This window comes from Salarias fasciatus, chromosome 6 (genome assembly GCF_902148845.1).
Source record: "Salarias fasciatus chromosome 6, fSalaFa1.1, whole genome shotgun sequence".
NCBI classification, from domain to species: domain Eukaryota; kingdom Metazoa; phylum Chordata; class Actinopteri; order Blenniiformes; family Blenniidae; genus Salarias; species Salarias fasciatus.
Window position 1 is genome coordinate 16,490,656 of NC_043750.1, and position 20,517 is coordinate 16,511,172.

Here is a 20,517-nt window from a genome sequence, read left to right on the forward strand (position 1 = left end):
CACTTACCAAACGTCCGCATGGTTAAAGACAGCTACAGCGCCACCCTGGACCAATATCTTACCCCACATGCTTAGAATTTAAAAGGAGTGGCAACAATAGTCAATCGCTGCGGTAACCTTTGGTAAAGAAGAGTTTCCTCACCTCGGTGATTACTGACTGATTACAGAACTTGTGCGACGTGTGCCTTGTTGGCTCAAGTACAGGAGATAAGAAATGCAGAGGCAAGTCAGAAAAAAAAAAAAAAAACAGAAAATACATGCTCTGCCAGAATTTAAAGCCAAACCATGAGCTGGTTATTGTATGGCTGACAGCGACATGGACAAGAAGATAAACAAGCACTTGGAGAGATTCATGAGTTCAGACTGGAGCTTGTGGTGTTGCTGATGGAGCCATGCAGGATGTCTCAAACACGCCTGTCAGATGGAGGTGTGTGACTGAGTCCGAATGGGTCTCATCGGGACATTATGGGACTGTTACAAGAACATATACACAAAAGCATACTTCTCTGTGGAAAGGAATTAGGAAAACTCCTAAAAAAAAAAGTCTGTGTCACACTGTGTCTGGTTGCTATCAATCCAAAAACAGTTTAAGATGCACTTATTGTTAGCAAAAAAAAGCTGAAAACAAATATCAGACTTCTCTCCCTCTGTCTCCCTTTCTCAGCCTCTATATGTTTTTCTTCTGCTGATATATGGCCAAATCACAACCTGTTAACAGCGAGTCAAAATAAATCTTCATCCACTGCTCTTCCATTTTCTAAAATTATCCATCACGGTATTTTCTTTGCCTTCCTTTAGCCTGCTCTCACCCTCCTCTCCTGCGCTGTCTTTGGTTTTTTTTCAACCCTGCTCGCCACTTCTCTTCTCTCCCTTCCGGTGGCAGGAAATTCTCACAATTGCCGGCCACGGTTTCCTTACATCGCAGGAGTCAGAGGGGTTTGGTCAGGGCCGGGGCTGAATGCTCAACTCCAGTGGGAGTTTCTCAGCAGCTCGCAAACAAAGGATGCGGCTCCCCACCTCAAAGGCTCTGCTGTAGCAAACTGGAGGTCAAGAGTCTGCATACAGATATCTTTGATTCTGGGTCTTTGAAGTTGGCAGATTGAGAAGAATGCTTCACAAGCAACTGTTGTGAACTGAGGCGGCTTATCTGGAACTGCCCCCATCACTGCTGGGTCTCCAAGTGCTAACTGTAAAAGAACCCAAAAGGCAGTCACAAGGTTGTTATCAGCTCCCGTTCTGAGTGGCTCGTTCTGAAGGAGCTGCAAAGTGGGTCCAGACAGTTGATGTGATAAACCAGGCCAGACTGTGTGTCTCAGCAGCAATCTACAACAAGCAAACCCGGGAGCCCGAATGCTGCCGGTGTGTGTCCTTCACCTCGCCGGTGACAAGGGCAAACTCCCGACGTGTTCATGAACTTGTCAAAACATCTTCACTCCTGATCGAAAGTCTTGTGCGGGCGACCTAAGTTTAATCCTCTACTTGTGTGGGTATGAAACAGTCAAGATGGATTTTGGATAACAGCTTTTTTAGCGTGACAAACACAAAATATTTCGCTCACTGCTGGAATGTAAAGATGGGTGATAACAGATTTTTTTTTTTTTTTCCCTGATGGGTATCATGTTTTGTGAGTGCACTGCCATGACAGCTGGTGGTCACTGAGAAAGTCTGGCTGTTAGCTAAATGATACGGTGCCAGGAATATCACCATCTGGCCAGCCTCAAGCCATGCCCTGTTGACACACACACACACACACACACACACACACACACACACACACACACACACACACACACACACACACACACACACACACACACACACACACACACAAGAGAATAATGAAGTTACTACAGGGTCCTTCCCAGTTATCTACTACCAGCTGGCATAGGCATCCAGGCACGGTTCCACCGACACATGCACACGCAAACACAAAGCTGGTCCAGATGGATCATCACAGCGCGAACCCCAAAGGCCCCTGTGAACCCACGATGACAGATTTATGCTCACACGGAGGGCTCTCGTCCTGGATCAGGTGGCCAGGCACACTGAAAGACTCTGAGACGCTTTCTACAGCCAGATGACGGCTTACCTGCAGGGACCCCTGCCCCCCACAAAACATCACTCTGACAAAGATGTATTAACATATCTCTATATAGCCCGGTGCCTCCAGTCCTGAGAAGGTGAGAGTGAAGACAAACATGTGTGTGTCTCCATACAGGACACAAAAAACAGCTGGATGTAAATCTTTCAGATAAGGCCTCAGCTCACTTCCTGTTTCACAAAGAGTAGAGATGAAGTGTGTTTCCTCCACTTGGCCCCAAAAGCCCAACAAACTGACAAACCACCTTACACATTCAAGAAATTAAAGATTAAAAACATCAGGAAAAAGCCGGTTCCTTATATTACCCTGACAGGATTAGGGAGTAGTGGGGAAGGGCAAGTCATACAATCTGCATGTCTGTGGTGTGTAAATAATCTTCATTGACTCTGCATTATCATTGCTGAGTGTGTGTGAGTGTCTTAAGGCACGTCCATGGCTCTCCACATCTGCTTTATGGCTCAACTGAATCTGACTGCTCTGCTCATATCAGCTCCAGACCCGAGGTGGCTGATAAGCAACCATGTGCTGGAGCAAACGATCAAAAACGGTTCAGACAAAGGGGCTGGAGCTCACACACCAAACTGAGCCTGCAAAAACAAAGCTGAGAACATGATTTAATTCTGCTGCAACACGTCCTCTGAGACCCTCATGCTCGCAAAAGGTCGCCAGCCAGGCAAAAGGCGGAGGAAGCTGGCCGGACTGGAGGCGCAGAGATGGCAGAAGTGTCGCGGGCTGGTACTATACCATCGGATAATCTCCAAATACACTAAAGTCGATTTAAGCTGAACATTCCTGTTCGCGACCCTGTTTCCCAACTCGGATCAAACTTTGCCTTTAATCCCGGCAGAACAGTGCGCTCGGTCTGCTCGAAACTCCGTGCGTAAAAGGAGTGCTCTGATTGAAGATTACTTTTACATGCGATAGAAATCCCCAAAAGATGTAATGTAAGTTATCAGTAAGAGGTAATTCAGTAATTCAGTGAGAGGGGACCGGTCAGGCGACAGGCGGCGGATTTCTTATCTGACAGCCCGCAGCGTTATGACTCCAAGACGACAAGTATGTCTAATTTCAAGAGAAAAGTCCTGCATACATCAAGAACCTTACAAATAAACAACGTCGTGAAAAATAACAGCAATAATGTAATAAACTGGTGATCCTCAACAGTGAACGGTGCATTATAGATGGACAGGAAACCGCTTGAATGTATGAAGAACAGAAAAAACAAGACGTAAGCTTCTCAGACATTTAAGCGCATGTGACTTACGTGTTAGTATCATGTTTTTAAGTTAACGATGGGGACCGGCTTCACCATAAAAAAAAAAATTATAAACAAAAACCCGAAGTCCCGGCTGCGCCTCGGCAGGTCAGCTCCGCTCCGCTGTTAGGACGAAGTCCGCATGATAAATCCACTGGAAGGAAAAATCAGGAAAAAAGCGAACAAAAAGAAAAACTACACAGCCGGTTGTAAGTGTCCTCTAAGTCTTGTGCAAGACAGCAGATCCATCGTTTCGATATGTCTCTCTTTAGGAGTATTCCGGGTTTGAACCCCGCCGACGCGGCGCGCGGCTGGATGATGCGGCGCTCCAGCAGGAATGTGAATGGAGAGAGGAGTGATTCAAGCTTTAGGAATGGGCAACTCCGCCGTGGCTCCACCTCCCGTTCCACCGCTCCCCATCTGATAAGGAGCCAGAGACCCACACGTACGCTCAGAAAACCCCTCAGGAGTTCATAATGTGAAGGTGACAAGTTATTATTATTATTTTTTTAATTACAATAGAGAGATTTTATATTATGTGAAAAGGCGCGCATCGCGCCTGCTGTAAAACCTGCAGCGGAACATCTCCTGATCTACTGTAATTGACTGGTTAAAGAAATAAAACAAAAATTCTTTTTTTTTTTTTTGTGCTCTCTGGGATCCCTCCAGAGCCCGGGCCACCCCACCGCCGCTCCCCCACCAGGGAGCACTTGACTCGGAGGCTGGCACCCTGTTTGCATATCATTAGAAACTAGTGGCGACAACTGTGAGGCGCCCTATTGTGACGCTAGATTTGTCTGAAAAGCGCAAGTGGTGCCGTGAAGAGACAACTGTCGCAGGTAGAAGCCCCCGCCACGGTCACGCCTCTGTCCGCCTCGCGGCCACTGGGCGCCGGGCGCACGTACACCACGCTCAGTCCGCTGCAGCCACAACACAGCAGACGTCCTGGATGCGGGGCAGGGTGCAGTCTGCATGTCTGCACGTATAACTGGTACATTTAAAATCAGTCAGCTTATTGTTGAAGTCTTATCCTCATCAGTGATGTCCTCATCCTTCTGGACTGTTCAACCAGAGTTTTCCAAGATCTGTTCTGGGACCAGCTCAGTGTTATTTCCATGGTAACACTACAGGGCACAGAAAAAGGGAAAGCCAGACGAGTTACCATGTGGCGGGGAAATAGGCGTAATCCAGAACTTGGGCGGCCCGGAGGGGGGAAAGGATGATGCAGAAAATCCTGGCTGAGTGTGCAGTCTGGCTGCTGCTCCGCTCCCAGCTGACAGTGGAGTCACCAGTGATTCACCCCAAAGAGACCCTGCCAGCTATTAGCATGCCAGAGGCCCGGGCTGGCGGAAGCATGTTATGCCAATATGTCAAAAATATATATTTAGGATCATTTTGCTGAAAATTTTCATTACCTAAACATGTCAGTCCCAGAAATGAAAACATTCACTTTTGAAAGAAAACTTGAATTATGCCTTCCGCTTGTGGTATTTGATGTTTTTCCCTGCTCTTATACACTCCAGACACTCTATAAAACATTTGAAAATTATTTGTTTTCTCAAAAACACATAAATTGCTCATAAATTCTGAATTTATGACATGTTATATGAGTCCACTACTGAAAACTGCTCATAATGTATTTTGAGGCTCAGAAAGCCTTTTGGTAAATCCTGACAAAACAGTCTTTTTTTAAATCTTGTGATCTAATCTTCTGGACCACCTCTTTAACTGAGGACTGACTGGGAGCTGGAGCCGATCCCAGGTGGCTGTGGGTGAGGGCAGAGTCCCCTCTGGACATGTCGCCGGGCTAAACACCAAAAGACAGATAATTACACTCATTCACATTCACACCAACAGGAAAATTTGAGTCACTTATTAAACCGAAGCACATGTTTTTGGAGTATGAGAGTAAAACTGGTGACCCGAAGAACACCCAAAAACCTAATGACGAAGTCAAACCTCTGAAGTAACAGAATAACACCTACATGAATATTTGTGTCCCTTAATATTATTATTTTATTTCCTCTATCATTCAAAACCTGAGGGTTAACACATACTACATTATGCTGAGGCAGAGGTGTCAATATGCTTCAATGGAAAATCACGAACTGAAGAAAATCTCCTGTGATTTCTACCTGTGACATGAAATGCAGAGGAAAGATAATTATAGACTGTCGGTGTGTGTATATGTGAGAGGAAGAGAGTGAGGGAGATTGGGGAATGATAGAGAGAGGGAGAGAGGGAACGCAAAGGGAGGAAGAAGAGATGAAGGGAGATTACCAAACAAGGCCAAATCCCCCAGCCGCAAAACCCGACCACCCAGAGGCTGCGCCACAAACTCCAGCACAAAGTTACACTACACTAAGACGGGTCAAAAACCCCACTCAGAGATTGGAGGGATGGAGGTTCAGCCTCTCAGCTTGTTTTGTGGCGATAAATACACAATAATGCCAGCGACTGTTGATGAATGTGTGTGGTAAGGTGTGAGAGATTTGGAAGAGCTGCAGACTGCCGCGGCTGCCAGTCGCTCAGGGGCAAATGAGTGTGTCTCTTTGGAGTGTCTACAATTTTCATTCATCAAAGCTCATCAGACGCAAATGCTTGTTTGGCTTATGATTCAGATGCGGATCAAATAAGCACAAGTATAATACGGGCTTTGGACGAAATAAAGGAAATGAAGAGATGCGCTGGTGTTTCAGCAGACAGACACAATGGATTATATCCAGCATTACATGCCACTGTTGCTTAGAAAGGAATGAAAATAAAGAAACATACCTTGAAGGCATGGCAGTGTCTGTGGATTGTCTCCTGTTTCATAATACATTTTACTGATGTCTCTCATGAGTGTAAATTATTCTGTGTTGACACAAAAAGGCCCATGTGTAAAAACACAGCACAGACTTTTGGTTTTCTTATGGAACATCTCCCAGCGTCTTGGTGCTGGAGTGTTTGGTGAAGCTACTGTTGTAGGTTGTAAAGTTTACAGTGTCACCTCTGACCCTGAGACAGGGAGGGGCTGGAAGAAAAAACACAATGAAAAGGAGGTGAAAATCAAAGACGAGCGATTAAAAAAAGCGTTGATCACAACAGAGACGGGTATAGACAAAGAGAAATCAATGGTGAGAATGAAAATCGAAAACATAAACACCTAATCTGGTGAAAATATGCAGGATATGAGCGAAACAACCACCCCCGACTTGTGGGCTAACCTTGGGGCTTATGATCACTTCTGCTATTTCTAACCCCACGCAGTGGGGCCAAGGGAGGGTCAGGGAACGGATGTGTCCATCCAACTCACACACAAACACCCAGGGCCGTGTCAACAAAGACTCCCAAGAGATAACCAAATCCTGGTCTGCAGAGGTCACAGCAGCACGTCTGCAATACAGAGGTAAAAATGGAATGCAGTATTTACAGTTACTGTCACTGATCTTAGTGAGCTAAAATACAGACAAATCAGCCATAAAGATACATTTTACCAACCTGTGTGAGACATAAACCACCAAAACAGTGCTTCTGTACTCATTATAATTCTATTTTTTCATTTTCCCAAATATTTATTGGCGATTTTGAAGTGTGCCGCCACTTCTGAGCTATGCAGCTGCTACTAACCTTGAAACTTGAATCTAAATGCCTCCAGTGACGAGCGTGTGTCCTCTGCCTGTCATCGATGAAGGCTGAGATAATGAGGTTAACTAGTGTGTGTGTGTGTGTGTGTGTGTGTGTGTGTGTGTGTGTGTGTGTGTGTGTGTGTGTGTGTGTGTGTGTGTGTGTGTGTGTGCGTGTGGCAGGCAGGCGTAGGGTGGAGGTGGGGTGGATAATCTTTTCATAACAGGAATCTCCAGAAATAGTTCATCCATAGTCTTGGAGATCAGCCCAATAAGACAGTGATTACAGAGAAAAGGAGAAGACAGGGAGAGAGAGAGAGAGAGAGAGAGAGAGAGAGAGAGAGAGTGAGAGAGCACATGCTCCCACAGACACAATGGTGAGGAGGAAGTGTGTGGAGACAGCAGCTTGGAGCAGCACTCATACAAACACACACACAAACAAAGGAAGTGTGAGGCAGACAGTGGACCAAATACCTCGCCAATACCCTCTCTGGACTTTGATGGACTGACCACGATCACAATGGAGGCGGGAGGCTGACACACACACTTGCTCAAACAATGGCTCAATGGTGGACTGAGTATTTTTCAACCGGAGGGTGTGAACATGAAAAAAAATAACTCACAGATCGAATTGAATCTATCATGTGAAGGTTGGCTTGACCAGAGCAGTGAGGTTGTATTCAGATGACCGAACATTCGTGAAAAGCTAAAAGAGATGAATTAACTCTGAGAATGGGCCGATGGGCTAAACTGTGCAGGAATAATGGGCTTTTAAGTGGCAGAGTACTTGTGGTTTTGTCTGCACTTCCTCTTGCGTGCATGCACACGTACGCATAGTTTCAAAGCATATAAAAATTGTTGGCACAGTCATTGTTTGCAAAATCACAATCGAACGTGGGTTCCTTTGCCAAGCATCTTTTCACACATTAGGAATTCTATATTGTAGCACACAGTGTACAATTATATCAATTATCTATATAGTCACAGAAATGTGTACAAGTTAATGCATGAATCCATGGAGTATAGTCAGAAGCATGAGGAAAATTCGCTGGAGAAAAACACGAGAAGCGACAGAGAGATGCATAGAAATATGGGCCAATGGGATGCAAGCAAGCTCTCATCAGTCACTTCATCAGGTAAATGAAATGTTCCTCATACGACACGGTTACTAAAAGAACCAAGTACACACACTAAATCGAATGCTGCTGCTGATGAGTCGGTTATTAAATGTAGATTCGTAATTTATAATTTCAGTCCACATGAAACTCAATGTTTTAAACCAATCAAAAAGCCAATGCTAGGTTTCGTCTTTCAAAATGGGCCTACTTTTCAAAATTCCGACATTGGAGATCTATTTAAGTACCTCGAGTTTGCTGAAAGTATATTTCCTTTCAACTCAACCGTCTGTAAATCCTGTGCTTTGGGCACCACTGACATCCTAAAGTAGTTAAATCACTGTTTTCCTTTAAAGCTCTTCCACATATGGTTTCAACTCAAACATGGGCTTCAGATAATGGAGCAAATTACTGGCCAACACTAATGTGTAAATGCTAAAGAAAACAGTGCGTAACTAATAATACACACACCCACGTACATACGAATGCACACACGTGCAAGGACATGCACCTCGGTTGGATTCCGCCTGCACATCAGTGTATGCTGTATGAGATCAATATCTCCCTTAGAGAGGCACAGAGTGTACCCAATAAAAACTCAGCGTGGTAATAATAATCCTTGTTACTAATGTCAAATGACTGAAAAAAATAAATAAATCTGAAAACAAAAAGCTCTCAGTGCCACCATCTTGAATAAGACGTCTGGTGGAAAATTACATTTAAACGTTAGTTGTTTTTTTTCAGAGTTTGGAAACTGATTTCATTAATAAAAGTCATCCTGAAGAAGTCTACTGATCAACAACTCTCCCCTGTTTGGAGTATTGTACAGAAGCTTGGAAAAGTACACACACAAACATACAGAAAGCTGGAGATTATTGCTCATATTTTTCTTATTAGTCATGCCCACAGAGAGCAGATTAGTTATGGTTTGCTTTAGGGTGAGAGAGGAGTGGCAGAGGAAGAGCAGAGCTAGGAAGCCAGGAAACAAACAAAACAAGAAAGCAAGGGTAAAAATAATAATACACATTCAATAAACCAAACCATTCGAATGTGTCAGGTAATGCTGGTTAAAGACTTCTTTATGTGTCTACTCTTGACTTCTTTTTTGCTTGTTCTTTCGTCGGCTTTCTGTCAGATTTAAAACAAGAAAAAAGAACACTAAAGGAAAAATGAAGCAAAAAGTGGAGAGTTTCTTTGCAGGAGTCTGACTCATTTTGTCACTAATGCCACAGTTAAGGCTCCAAAACATTGTTTGATGGCAAAGTGGAACACTGGCGAATGAAGCAATCTGCTTTAATTTATTACCCCGGGCTCTTTGAATGGAGGAACAGCATGTAATCACGTCAAGAGCTGCTGTGTGTGTGTGTGTGTGTGTGTGTGTGTGTGTGTGTGTGTGTGTGTGTGTGTGTGTGTGTGTGTGTGTGTGTGTGTCTACATTTTCTAAGAATTACAAGAGGTGGAGGTCTGCCTGGGAAACCAACACGAATACTTTGGGAGTGGTTAATGATGCCAACCATATGGCTGTGAAACGAACACACATCCTGAGCTCTGCCGTAATGCCTGGAAATTTCCAGAATTCCTCTTCCAAACCAAGTGAGGTACTATAATTATTCCTTGGAATAACATGTGTTCCACATCGCCTGACTTTCCGAAGTGAAATCGTTGCTTGACCAGAAAGATCAAATTAATACAACCACATGTAGCAATGACTTGAATATTTACAAGCTTATGTCTGTTAAGTGTTTTCACGGCCAGTCTTTATTTTTCTATATTATTATTTGTTTTACGCTTCAGAAATAAAAGCAATTTGTGATATTTATTGGGAGCGGTTTATACGGATCTCATGTGTTGCAGAGGAGACACCGGCTTCTCCCATACCTTCAGGTTGTTGTGTTTGTCAATTTGATAGACCCTGGTTTGATGGCTGCCATCTGCTAGCGACCGGAGGCTATCGTCTGGAGTTAAAAAACACAGACGGATTTAAAATAAATATTCTGGTGCTCTACAAAAATGTAGTGACAAGGGACCATAAAAAAAAGCTTGCGCCGCCGATAGCGTCTGACGTCAGGATGAAGTGTTTTAGATAAAGGAGGAGATGGAATGCCAACCAACTGTCAACAACAGTGAATCACGGGGGCCTGGAGGTGAGGTTTAGGTTGCAGCCAGAGTGTATTGAAACCTACATTTGTACAAGAGCTAAGCAGGACTGAGTCAAGAAAAAAGGTGAGAGGAGTTTGAGGCTCTGTAGGTCAGTCTGATGAAGAAATATGTGTTTGTCTGGATTCAAGTTTGTTTTTTTAATGCTTGTGTGAGAGCCATGTTTTTGCCTTTCAATACTTATGCTTATCCTGTATGTAGATGTTCATATTTCTGACAAAAGACTGCAGAGAAGTTTTATTTTCTTGTCTTGGAGTCTTTGACGCACCAAATTCCAGAGTACCACGTATCCATTTTCTCCCTCTGAGTGCATCATCTGCCAGCGAGTAACCCAGGAAGTTGATGCTTTTGGTCTTCCCTGCCCCGACCTGTGACCTTCTCTGAACCCTAACCTCTGGTGAGCCACGTGACAGACCATGCAGACATCAAGGCTGTCACGACAAACACAAACCAGGTTCAGCCGGGAGATTACCGCTGATCCCGAGGCTCCTTCAGCAAAGTGCATCGAGGAGAGGTTTGGATTTCGGAATGATTTCTTCCAGCTCACATCTTACCACTTGTGTGTCATGTGTCATTTTTCTGAGGAAAAGTAAAAACACTCAAACAGATCAAAGAGAGAAGGAAAACACACACACACACACACACACACACACACACACACACACACACACACACACACACACCCACACACACACCCACACACACACATCACAAATTTGAAAAACTCATTTTAGTCCCTTCAAAGTAACTGAGTTAAAATATTCATTTTCTCAAACTCTGTCATGTTAAATTATTATTTTTTTTTAATTGATGGGTAAAAATCTGAATCACCTTTATCAGAAAGTCCATCGCTACAGATGGGATGTGCTGCCTTTCATGACGATATATTTATATTGATCTATTGGTAATAGATCCTCTGCCCTGCACAGCAGTCCTCATGTTGGGCCCTTGGGGATCATTTAACAAGAACGACAAGCGAATGACTCTGACAGAGACAATGTAGCTGCATTCATTGTGTCGAAAGCATAATATGGTTGGTACGCAGAGGCGTGTCAGAACAAGGCGCTCTTCGATATGTTGCATACAGTAAGAGTGCCTTGGTTACTTTTATAATGCACTGGGATCTGATGTGTTGCTTCATGTTATGTTTGTTTTGGAATCGCTTGTTTGAATGGAGTCTATTGTTTCACTGCTGAACAAATCTACCTGCAGAAACAAACACACAGTGGAGCCTCCGCTAATTTGGATGGGATTCTAGTTAAGAATCTACAATTTGGGTGCCGCTGAAGAGCTACGTAGTCATTTCTTCTTTTGCTTTGCGCTTTTCCAGCTAAATGATACCAATCACATCAACCAATGAACATTTAACTCAGTCCTCATGTGACTACACTGACCTACTAATCTAGAGATGTGCACAGCATCCACGAGACAAACGCCTCTCACATGCAGGAATTAAGGACACTCTGGCAGAAAAAGTACGCCTGTGTAAACTCAGATAAACACCGAAGTTTATTTGCATGCTTGACATATTTTCAGGTGGCCTTCTGTAATCACTGGTCAACAAAGAAGGTATCTGTTGTGACTGGGAAGGGCCTTCGTTTAGCTGAAAAATCTAAATGTTTGCCTTTATACGTAGCTGACCCAATATCCAACGCTCAGGAATCCAAGGAATGTGGTGTATTAAGCTAAATACAAATAAACAGAAGGGACTTAGCATATGTGTTTAGCTGTGTAAAGAGAAGACGGCATGTCTGTAGATTTGAAGCAGACGAAAATATATTATGGATGAACAGTGACCTGAAAGAAAATGCGGGTCAAACAGTTTATTAGTCAAATAAAAGATGAACATGGAGAAGATTTTAAAGCTTTTTAGATTCAGATGTTCCTTTTAAGAAAGTGTGACATTAATTTACCAGTCTTCAGTTTGTCACACGCATGTGACAAAAGGTATAAAAACGCCCACGGTTAAGTCTTGGATACATCTCGGAACTTTTGGTACTGTTAAATATTTTATGTGATAAGCTCCCCCTCTGCTATCGCTGCACAAAGACGGCTGGTTTATTTAGGTTAGAAGCTAATGGACACTGCTGGTGTATGCGGGGATGAACAGAAGCCACTGTCAGGCTCATCAGCCACCCTCACCCCACTCTGCTCCCTTTGCTCCCTGAAGGATGATACCTCTGCTCCGGAGTTTGTGAGGAACTAACACCATCCAGCTGGAGGTTGGCAGCAGTGATAGAGCCTCCATATGTCTGACAGACTGGATTTTGGTTCTTATCACAGACCTTCCACTGTTAGTCCCTCCAATAGCCCCAACAAATAAGGCAATCTTCAGGAAAACTGAAGCGGTGAAGTTTCAAACACAAATTGATCTCAACTTTGATAAAACAGTCAGTTTATTTTAATACTGCCACCTAACTGAGGTCAAATCAAGACAGAGACGAGTCCGCTCTTTCAGGATGAAATGACAGCTTGGCGCTGGGAGGTGAATGTAAACACAGTGTTTCAGAAATATGTAATAAGGTTAACCTGCTGATAATTGAAAGGTGGCGTTAACCACAGTTACCATTGTTCAGTATATGCTACTCTAGATGTGTCCAAAATATGGCCCCAAGGCCAGCTGCTGCCAGATGTTCATTTTTTACTGGTCCACATCAAGTTCTGAAAACATGAAACTTACACTTGATCGTATTGTATTTGACCTTGAACATAACAGCTCAGGCAACAAAAATAAGAGTACTGAAAAAAAAATACTGCTCCCGATGACAATGGCAGAAAAAAATGTAGATGAGAAAGTTGGTGCAGAAAATTTAAGACAATTGCGTTGATATAGTTTACCTCCTCCAGTGACCCTGCTGTTTGTAGTTTTCTGTACATGACTTTCAGTGAAAAAACCCTACAATTTCTGGATTTACCAAGGGTTTCTGACTTTTTTATAACCACCTTGCCATGTAATTATTTAACATGAATGTGGCAATGTTGTAATCATTCCTAAAAAAAAAAACAATGATTACAAAATGGGATTTTAGTTTTATTCAACTTTTTGTGTCTGTCTTATCATTAGATTGTTTTCCTAATATTCTTTCATATTCAGGTTTCTCCCAATCAAAATGAAGAACTAATGAAGCAAAGTTCTTTTGTTGTTGTATTCCCAGTATGTCTAGTCTTCAAAGTACTACTGATGAATAATTTTGTATACAGAATATCTCGCCATAGGCTAGGATTAGGTGGTATGAAGCAAATTACAATGTAGGTGGTGATGGAGATGTTGGATGAAAAGCTACAATTTAAAATGATTAATATCATACAGTTTATACATCGCCTTTCTGTTTAAACTGTTTCAACCCAATGGCTTGATGATCAATTCAGTAGTTGCGCCATGTCTCATAAAGAACATAAAACCACCACATCTCCAGTATGATTCTGGTGTTTGTACAAGAAAAGTGAATTTTCTACCATGCTGTTCAGAGAAAAAAAAAAAAAAAAAACAACACATGATGTGAGGCCAAGTCACAAGCAACTACACTTCTCATAATGCCAGTAATTTCTCAGAGAACAACAACAGATGCCTTTCATCAAAGCTGTTCTGGACAAAGAGAGACTGTGGGCTCCTTGCATGAGAACGATATTTAATTTTAAGCCCAACAGTCAAAAAAACCCCCAAATAAATACAATAAAACATGCTCCCCTTTAACTCATCACTGCTAGAATTAAAATCTTTAAAGGCATTCAGGCAAGAAAATGGAAAAGCAAATAAAGAAGAGAAGCTGCGGGGTTACTGTGTCGTGGCTGTATTCACCCAAAAGGCTTTGAATTTGATCTCCAAATGTGTACCGATGAAGCTTTAGACGACCAAGCTTTTTCTTGCTCATGTTTCAGTGTGTCCATATTGTAAGAGCAACTCAAGTGGTTCACATGACAGCGACTTTAACCCTGCGGAAAGACAGACAAAGACCATAAAAGACCCAACATGTTTACCACTCATTAAGTTTCAAATGGAAGCTATTTGAGAAAGGGACGGATGCATTCACAAAGAATCTGTGAGGGTAAAACAAAAAAACCTGCAGGTCTAAAGTCTCCTCAGGCAACCAAACAAACCCTCATTTTCATCACATTCCCAGACTGCCTTGCTCAGAGCCTTGCAGACCCGTTTGTTTCATAACCAATGTATGAAAATCCGAGCGCTTTAAGATGAAGAGGCCAACTATGCGAACTGTCAGGGCAGTTAGTTTGGGAAAAGCCGGACCCGCATAATGTTGGCTGACCCTGACCTCAACCACACACGTACGAAAGACATTAAGTTGTCAAAGTGTCACTTAGCCAGCATGCTAATGCTAAGCGCCCCAGCGCTTCTATTATTGCCTGCTTTACAGAGTTAAAGCAGAGGTTGGCCTGAACATACAGGGTGACAACACTCAGCCAGTGGCCTTGTGTTCACCCATTCAGGGCGGTAAAAGGGTTAGGAGCCCTGAGTGACTGAAGGGTGAAAGGTCACGGACAACCCTCTAAGTTTCCAAAAGAGAGAGGGACTTTAAGTGGCTAATCAGTCCACAAGAAGACTGCATTGAACTCTCATGAAGGTCTCAGTCATGACATGTAGACACGAAGATAAATATTCCCATAAAAAATAAAAATAAAACGGATGCTTGTGGGAAGCTCACAAAGTTCCTTATCATCGGTCTGCAGACAGCATGTGATCGGTCACAATGTTTTTAACTTTGAAATTCTCAAATCAGGTTTTAAAAAGAGCAACAGCTGCCTGAAGGCATCTTGGCTCAGAAAAAAACTGTTGATGCTATTATTTTTTTGGTGGTAAAATAAATCTGTTACTGTTTGAACATTGGGCAGTCTTTGAAGGGGCACATTTTATTTATAGTTATCTGATCTAATAATCATTTTGTCTGATTGAATAAAAGAACAAATTACAAATAAATAGTCTTGTGTTTGCGCCAGTCTGCCATTCCTAAAAGTAATCTTTAAGCTCTCAATGACAAAAGAGGAATTGGATAAATGAAGAGACAGAATCTGAAGTACCCTTGCCTGACTTAAAGCCAGTGTTGGCTTCATCATAGACAAAAGGTAACAATCACTCTCCAGCTCAGACAACATAAGATATTTGAGAACAGTTCCAACATGAAAAGAAGTGGAGCCTCCTGGAATACCGATCTGGATTCTTGAATTCTATTCATAATCAGTTTCATTTTAAATTTTATTGGTACATCCTTTCAGAGGCCGTATCATGCCCATTTTAACTCCCTTTTCCTCTAAGATACAGCCAACGGTATTTTTTTGGACCCAACACAGAAAGTCAAAATAAAGTATTGGTATGATTATAGGGAAAGCAGATGTCGAGGAATGCAACTATCTTAAAATGTGCAGCTGATAAAGCTGAACATCCTTGCAGATGATCTCAAATATGTCATGTTTCACTCTAACAGAAACACTCCCATTAAAGTATCTTACCTTATCTTACCTTCCACTGCCCAACTGCAGCTCACTGATGTGGCAAAATGTGCATCTGCATTCCCGGCTAAACACACAATGAAGCTTCACATCATAAAGCCTTCAACCGTACTATTGCAGAAGATCAGCTACTCGTTTTATTTTATTTTATTTTATTTTATTTTATTTTATTTTATTTTAATTGGGAGCCATGACATTTTTATGAAGCACAGACTCAGCTGTGACTTATTCATTTGGAAAAAAGCGAAAAGATCAAGGCTTTAATGCATTGTTTGCAATCAGCTGTACAAATGGATTAGATGATAAAACCTTTCTGAAGTCATGCAGACCTGGGGCAACATTGACACACATCACGTGAAGATCAGCTGAACCATGTGGATGCTTCTGCCTTTAGTACAAAATGTGACTTTTCGCCGCCTGTGTTTCAGAGAATCATGACAAGGGTCATACATCTTGGAAGAACAATTTAAAGGTGCACTTACAGCTTTTCCTGCTTGAAAATAAGGCATGCGGATGTGCTATTTTACACGTTAATGGATTAAATATAAATGGTAGATTGGCCCAACATATTGATTTCTATCTATATTTATAAATCGCAGTTTGTGATTTAATTGTACACCCTCCTTTGATTTCTGACATTTCAGTCTGAGCTTAACGTCTCCTAACCAAAAGAAACTCTCAGCAAGAGACATCTATCGTTGTTCATTATTCAATTACACTAGTTTAAACTGATCATTACCCTAGTTAAGATTTATTCTCTTTATCAATTTTCCAAACTGTGTGACTTGATCTAATGACAGCTGCTTCCAAATGTCATCTAGTTTTCCAATTGGGTCTTTTGGGGATTAAAGTCACTGTAATTAATTCTGCTAGTTAAAAGCCAAAGGAAACATCCACTATGACTCAGAGCCCTAAAATGAAAAAGACAATCCTCCAATCAACAGCATTGGAAGGGTCACACATACCAACAAGAACAACAGGATTAGGTCAAAATCTCCTGCGGACTGACTGAGTAAATTAAAAATGGCCAACCTGCTGAGGCCTGTTACAGCTGCTAAAAACAGCAGACACACAGGAAATGAATGAAGACTGGAGAGTAAACAAACAGCATACCACGAGATCAGGCACCCCGAGAGGCAGTTAAGTCGCCAGAGATGAGCCCGTCTTAATGGGCCACTAAAACTCGCCCCAAGTACCATCTGGAATAGATTTTTGCAGAATGTGGCTGTTTTACAGCTAATGACCGGTGACGAGCCGCCACGCCATCATCTTCCTCTCAGTTCTCAAGTCATTTTTTATGACGCCTAACAAACGAAGGAAGACACTGAAACCCTCAATCTGTTGAAATACAATGCCAGTTCCAAATTTTGGGACGATGTGTAAAAATGTTATAAACCAAATCTTTTAATTTTAAGATAAATTAGCACTTCATTTTTAATTTGATGGCAGCAACTTATCTCTAAATGTTACGACTGTTTACTTCTGTGTAATACCCCGTTTTAGTGATAACTTGCATGTTTAGATTGCAAAGCTCTGCTCATTGCCGGCAGTCTCTGAAGGTGTTTCTGAGTCCATGCAGTAGGTTGTGAGCCAGAGCCATGCTGGGAATTTATGCAGCGCTGCTTGAAGGTCCAAGGATCTGCAGCATCCAATACCAACCTTCAGTCTGGTCCTTCCACTCAGAGATTTCACCACATTCTCTGAATGCAGTGATTTTATTCACACTTGTTCTTTGTTTTCATCACTCTTTTCGTACCTGCACGTGCTTGTTTTGTTTAATACTGGACCTCATAGCGCTCTCCTTTAGGGTTAACTCTCCATTCGCTCATTTCTCCCTCAGTGGTTCTTTTATTGAAAGCACATGACTACCCTCAGCCACGGCACCACCAATCACCCCTACGGCATCGATTAAAGCTGGGGAAGGCACACGTTACACAGTGACTCACACTAATAAAGGAAGCTCTGTCTCTGCCAACAAAGCAGCACTGCTCCCAATTGCGCTCACACATTTCTGCTGATGGAGGGAGAAAAAGGTGTAGGAGTGCACGGCTCTGAAAGACTGCGCTGTGAAATCAGACATTCCCCAGAGCCGAGGCTGGAGTGAATTCCACAATGTGTGCAAATATTTGTGCACACCACTTTGGGAATCCTGAGTTTTGCCAATTCAGAAGTTCCACAAGTGTCAGCTCCAGAGGACGCTACTCTCCATCAGCGTACCATTTTAGCACGATGGAAAACTCCTGGTTCCAGCTCAGTTGTGTCAAGCTTTGTGGATCCATGAAGGAGACAAATGTGCTGACCTGTAGGAGTAAACCATGGGCAGAGAATGTGACAACTAGAAGTCAAGAGCATTCCTCAAGGAGGCTACTTGTTATCCTGCTGGAAAGTGCTAGACATCCCACTTGAGGACCGAAGAAACACAAATCAAAGAAGAGGCCGATTAAGATTCTGGTCACAAAAAAGCAGAAAAAAAAAAAAAAATCACAGCTGCTGGATCATTAAGAGCTTCATGGGCTTTGGACCTTTCTTTCTAGTCAACTTAATTACAGCAACAAAACGATAATTGAATAACAAAAAAGCATGTATGGTAGCATCAGACAGGTTAAAGGTGTGGTCGTTTAAAGCTGGGAGGGCTGCCTCAGAATAAACACGTTCAAACTTTCACTTTAGCACAGAAGACAGAGGAGCGTTTTAATAGCGCGGTGAAAAGAGGCACTGAGCAAATTTTATGTGTTAAAAAGAGAGAAAGTGAGAAAAGATGGAGAGGGAGAGAGGCAGCATGGCAGAACAAGCAAAGTCAACATGTTTGGCGCGAGCTTGCCGGAGTCACTGAGTTTAGCAAAACATTCCACAGTCTCCGAAACAAGCGACCTTGTGAGACAGAAACAAGTGGGCTTTAAATCACCCAACAGGAACGCTGCTGAGGGACTCTAATTCAATCATAAATATCTCAAGTGTGTTCAACCTGACATGGCAACTTGAGTGACCAGCAGTCACCGGTACAACAGCCGGACAACCAGCTCAATTTGCGCACATCAGCAGAAGAAACCTGGAGTTCAACGCCCTGCTCGAGGACACTGGCACATAAACAGGCCAACGATGGGCCATCAAACTCTCAACCTGTGATTGGAACACAATCAGAACCCATGTTGAACTAAAAATGCAAAATGGGGAAACATGCATTGACACGTTCGCATAAAATCTGTTTCAGGCAGACTAAGAAAACAAAGTCACGCATGACTCCACACACGCTCATGCTAACGCACTAAAAGGGCCTTTTCATCCTTTCAGGTATTCTCTCAATTACTCATACAGACAGCCGTTGTTTTTTCATGGGTCCTTCATGAGTTTAAATGTGGCAAACTTCACTCACGAAACAAACTCTGACACGACAATTAATTCTCTGTCACGGAGATGACAGCACTCGATGTTCTTGGCCTAGTTTTTCAGTCTCATGACCGGGATGCAATAACACCGGCAGGGATGGAGACAGTGGAGCACTTGATAAAATAATAAAGATGCGCTATTTATAGAGGCACAAATTGAGTGGTGTGACCTGAATATCAAAGCACACTGAAACGTGACATTTCAGCGAGAGAACAGCTGCCGAGAAGGAGCATCCACAGCAGTTCTACAAAGTGAGCTATTTCAGGTGGTTAAAAAAAAAAAAAACAAATGAGAAAATCTACAAGAGGAAAACAAGTACTCGAAGAAAATGTCATCTGACGGATCTGTCCTCAAGCTGCTTTGATATCCAGGGATAGGGCGGATTTCATTTAGAGAAAGGTTCAGAACTGATGTTTTTAACAGGGATTTTAAACAACTCAAAGTGGATCTGAAACATAATAACCAGGTTGTGTATTCTATAGTTCTGGATTAACTGTTAAAATGTTGATATTTTCCCTTTTTCTCAAAAAGTTGTCAAACTGAATAAAAAGCATGCATGTTGCTCCTGTTCATTCTCTTGCTTTCCAGCTAATTCGGTTTAAAAAAGGGAAAACTCCATTCTTGTGGTGAAAGTATCTTGTTGAAGCTAATTTGTTACATCGCTACCTGCTGCGTTGTTATTCAAAGAGATCTCCACTGATGTCACAGTGGTGCGCCCCTTCTGACTTCCTCTTTGGGCAGCCCTCAAGCGTGAAATGACCCTGTTGGGTCCCTGTAGAGCCTTGTAGGACCACAATAGAGCCAGAACATCTGTGTGGTTGAACAGCAGGCCGGACCTGAGTAGACCGGAACATGTCTGTGGACCTCCCACTGGCCCACCCTTAAGCCTCATACAAAAGCCTGGTTTCTACTTGACTATAACACACTGATGCACGAGTAGGGGCACAAAGAAACAAACACTCAGCCCTGCACTCAGACGCTGGCGCTTCAATGTATGAATTCCATGCAGAGCATTTTTAGTTTGTGTCTTTTTTACTCAAGTATGTTCAGACTAGGAATCTGTGTGTGACCTTGATGTTCGATGTTCCTCCCGGCGTTCTTGAGTTTGTTGCAAAACTGATAAAGATAATGAACTTGTTTTTCATGACTGTAATTAAAATGTTTTATAAACAAACTCCACAAGCTACATTTTAACTGGAGACACTATAGTGCTTTATCAAACAAACAAAACTATATTGAAATGCACTACTAATAGTAACAGAACATTGTATAAACAATTTTGCAAAGACAAAATCATCACTGACTTGCAAGAAAGATTTTATATGAATATTCAATTCAGAAACTTTAATCTTCTCACCACACAACAAAGTTGGTTTCTTTTTAGGAAAAACTCAGTGAATCCACAGCCTGGAACACAGAAGATGAAAACCT

At 42.5% G+C, this 20,517-nt stretch overlaps 1 protein-coding gene across 2 annotated transcripts in view; it reads right to left on the minus strand.

Moving 5' to 3' along the window:
* The window catches only part of dlc1 (DLC1 Rho GTPase activating protein), a 44,212-nt gene that overhangs the window by 18,458 nt on the left and 5,237 nt on the right, over positions 1-20,517 (minus strand). The window contains exon 1 of one of the 2 annotated variants that reach the window (XM_030093170.1): positions 3,366-3,680. The exons of the other annotated variant lie outside the window; for it this stretch is intronic. Coding sequence (XP_029949030.1) covers positions 3,366-3,378 — 13 coding nt within the window. The 5' untranslated portion in view covers positions 3,379-3,680. Of the gene's footprint in view, positions 1-3,365; positions 3,681-20,517 lie in introns of those variants that run through there. 2 annotated transcript variants of the gene reach the window in all.